This window comes from Empidonax traillii, unplaced genomic scaffold, assembly GCF_003031625.1.
Source record: "Empidonax traillii isolate 1590-97213 ecotype Southwest subspecies unplaced genomic scaffold, ASM303162v1 scaffold187:size1931383, whole genome shotgun sequence".
Classification (NCBI taxonomy): domain Eukaryota; kingdom Metazoa; phylum Chordata; class Aves; order Passeriformes; family Tyrannidae; genus Empidonax; species Empidonax traillii.
This window is the reverse complement of record NW_020955380.1, coordinates 1743748-1747501: the sequence shown is the minus strand read 5'-3', so window position 1 is coordinate 1747501 and position 3754 is coordinate 1743748. Positions and strand designations below refer to the sequence as shown.

Below are 3754 nucleotides of genomic sequence, written 5' to 3'. Positions count from 1 at the left end.
GCCCTGTTCCCTCAGAACAGCCTTTGTGCTGTGAGTACGCCTTTGACATTTTTTAAAGCGATGGAATGCAGTCCCAGATGTCACAGATATCCCAGTGTATTTACTTGCAGCTCAAGTATTTTGTTTGCTTCAGTGGGTTTGCTTCAAATCCCCAGCGTCCCCCACCTGCTTGTCTGCAGAGAGACTTCAACTCCTCGCCAGCAGCTTAAATGTATGAAATTAAACTCTCACCACCCCAACAAAGTGTCCTTTCAATGATAAACATCAAGCTTGCAGAGACTGTAGGATATTCAAGATGTGATATTATACAACATGAAACATCCCGCTGCCTGGGGTAGGATTAATAAAAGCACCAGAATTCCTCGTGGCTGGATTAATCCAGGCTCTTACACAGACAGACACCAGGCAAGAGGAGAGCATCTGAACAACCTGCTGTACCCACCCCACCTCAACCCACTGCTAAAACCACCAACCAAATGCTACTGTCAAGGTCACTGTGCAAGCCTTACCCCCAGCAAAGGGTTAACACCCCTTGCAGACTTTCAGCACTGGACACAGAAGCCTTTAATCTACTTCATTACCTGGCAGAAGCAGCTGCTTCAAGGTCCTCAAGCAGATGCCAGGTTGGCTTTTGATGTTGTTTATTCCAGCCTCTAAAAGATGCATTTTTAAGATGTTAATGATAACAAAGGGAATGTTGCTAACAAGGCTTAGGCAGATATTTTTTTGCAGAACCTTTCAATGAAAGGTAATGAAACTATGAATTGAAACAAGTGAACAAAAGATGTAATTCTAAATGAAAAATTACAGGTAATAACTTTCTACCACAAGGAGCTTCCCTTGTGTTGAGATGAAAAAAAAAAACACTTCAAATTAGAGTAACAGTAGCAGGATTGGTTTAACAAATCTGAGCATTTATCACCCAAGAGCAACTGAAATCAAGGTTAAGGTATTCCAGCAGGAGAATGTCCACATTTTTAATAGACTTTTGTAAGAGCCAAGTCCATGCTGGGGGCTTTACTTAGGGATAGAATGTGCCACCAAATGCCAATACAGAGCACTTCAAAACGTTCTCATAGTCTTTTGGAGGCAAAAAAAACCAGTGGGAGCTGGAGACATCTCTGCTCCCTGCCTAGAATGCAAGTAAATTTATTGACCCCATGGAGTAAAATGTTCAGGATTGTCATAATGCCTTCAGGACATGCCTTTGAATTAAAAAAAAAAAAAAAAAAAACCACAAAAACAACAAACAACCAAACCTTCACTTTTTACCTGTTAACTGAAACCGTAAGATCTCTCTGTTCTCTAAATTCTGTATTTCAGACTAAACTGTGCAACGGCCACTGGTTCAGGGTAAACTCCACACACTCAGAGGCCAAGCATGGGCAGGGGGATACTCACAAGTCTTCAAGTCACAAAATACATGTCTGAGTGGGCTGTCTGTACTTCTGCCACATTTCACCACGGTTCCAATCTTATTAATGTAAATATCAACTCAAGAAAAATGATCTATTTTCCCTACATTCTACTGAATCATCAGACAAACAACGTGTTCCTGCCTCACTCGAACGATTTTACTCAATTTTTTCTTGCACTGATATTTTTATTACACTGATCCCCGGGGGACACCACCAGTGACCAGCTGCCAACTGAGTGCACCTGTGCGAGCCGTGGGCTGCCAGCTTTTCCAGGAGTGTGTTCGTGGAGAGCGGTGGAGTGGCTGGAGAGCGGCCAGGCCGAAAGGGCCCTGGGGGTTCTGACAGACAGGAGGCTGAACAGGAGCCAGAGTATTCCCAGGTGGCCAAGCAGACCAATGGATCCCAGCCTGGCTCAGGAACAGTGGCTGCAGCACCAGGGAAGGGATTCTGCCCCTGGACTCGGCACTGGTGAGGCCTCACCTGGAGTGCTGTGTCCAACTCTGGGCCCCTCAGCTCAGGAAGGACATGGAGGGGCTGGAGCAGGTCCAGAGAAGAGCAGCGAGGCTGGGGAAGGGACTGGAGGAGCACAAGGGATGTGAGGAGAGGCTGAGATTGTTCAGCCTGGAGAAGAGGAGGCTCAGGGGAGAACTCACCACTCTCTACAACTCCCTGACAGGAGGGGGGAGCCAGGTGGGGGTCGGTGTCTTCTCCCAGGAACCAGCAGGACAAGAGGGCACAGCCTTGAGCTGCACCAGGGGAGGTTCAGGTTGGACATTAGGAAGAAGTTCTTCACAGAGAGAGCGATCAGACACTGGAATGGGCTGCCCAGGAAGGTGGTGGAAGCACCATCCCTGGAGGTGATTAAAGAGAGACTGGATGTGGCATCAGTGCCATGGTCTGGGTGACAAGGAGGTGTTGGCTCAGAGGTTGGACTCGATGATCCTGGAGTTCTTTTCCAGCCCAGTTGATTCTGTGATTGACCACTCAAACTTTCACTCAAGCTTCCTGCATAGCATCAAGTTGCAGTTTTAAACACAAACCCCCATTTCCCAATAAATCCAAGCACCTTTTGCTGTAGATCAAACACCAGAAGAGTACTTTTGGTTCCATTCAGTTCGATACAGGATCAAAACACCCACCCCTTTCTACAGAGATTATTCAGCTCAAGACACACAGCCAGCAAGCTTCACCAAAATTGTTTTGTTGTGATCTGAGATAAAGATGACTGTTCAGAGCTACACCCTTCTACCTACAAAGCTTTCTGCAATGATTAAAAATGGGCAGAATGAGCTTGAGAGCAATGCTGAAAGCCTGAGGGGGAGAGGGGGGGTGAAAAACCAAAACCAAAACAAGCAGTTTGAGCAAGAATTTATTCTTCTACTGAAATAACTACAAATAACAAGACAGACTAATTCCCCAATTCTTTTGGCTAAAATGTCGGAGTACGATGGAATCCATCCCTCAAATAAATGCATGCTTTGAAAAAGGAAAAATAAGAGTTACTTTTGTGATTTGTGCCTCGCAGCCAAACTTGAATGACCCTGAGAGAAGCCTGTGCAGACAAATCACAAGATTTATGTGCAGCTGGTTAGATCTGTTTCCCACCTCCCTTCGTGTTATTGCTCTGCAAATTGCAGAATGTGGGGTTTTTTTTTAGTAAGTGCTAATCTTGACTAAAATCCATCATAAAGAGTGCTACAATATTGCTTTTTTATTACAAATAGCCAGAACTTCTTTGAAAATATAAATGTGTAAAACAACCCACCGACTGTACAGTGCATTTACAGGACACAATCCAGAAAGTAGCATGCAGTGTAAAAACTGCTTTATACATTAGCCCTTGCCCACAAAGAACCTGGCAGTACTACCACGACTTATCAATGACTATGGAGTGAAAAAAAAATAATTAAAAAACCCAAAAAGCTCAGTTACACCTAACTTCACCATGAGACTGGGATACATACATCATTGTACAAGGAAGAGTTGCTTTTAGCTAGAAACTGTCATCATGTTGTAACTCTTGGAAGGGCTGGATCTGCCAGTTCTCCACTCCTCCTTGCAACTGGTCCTGCTCTCCAGCTGTTTGGCCGCCTTCCCCCCAGGCTGAGGGCTCTCGTACAGCACACAGATAGACCCATCCTCACCTATGCGATAGGACACTTCGAAGGGGTCGACCCACAGAGTTAATTCGCTGGGTAAGAGCTGGAAGAGCCTCTCGTGGCTCAGTCCGATCATCCCCGCCGCTTTTCCTATCAAGGGGTCCATCTTATGGTTGATCCTGATGCAGCGGTACCCGGAGCCCTTGGAAGGCACCAGGGGGAACCAGTGGTGTTTGT

The 3754-nt window shown here is 45.7% G+C and overlaps 1 protein-coding gene across 1 annotated transcript in view; it reads right to left on the bottom strand.

Moving 5' to 3' along the window:
• Window positions 1-2771: 2771 nt before the first annotated feature.
• LOC114058797 (protein BTG1-like) overlaps window positions 2772-3754 on the bottom strand; it is a 1900-nt gene continuing 917 nt past the window's right edge. Inside the window, exon 2 of the mRNA XM_027886505.1 lies at window positions 2772-3754. This exon is cut by the window's right edge and continues 3 nt beyond it. Coding sequence (XP_027742306.1) covers window positions 3408-3754 — 347 coding nt within the window. The 3' untranslated portion in view covers window positions 2772-3407.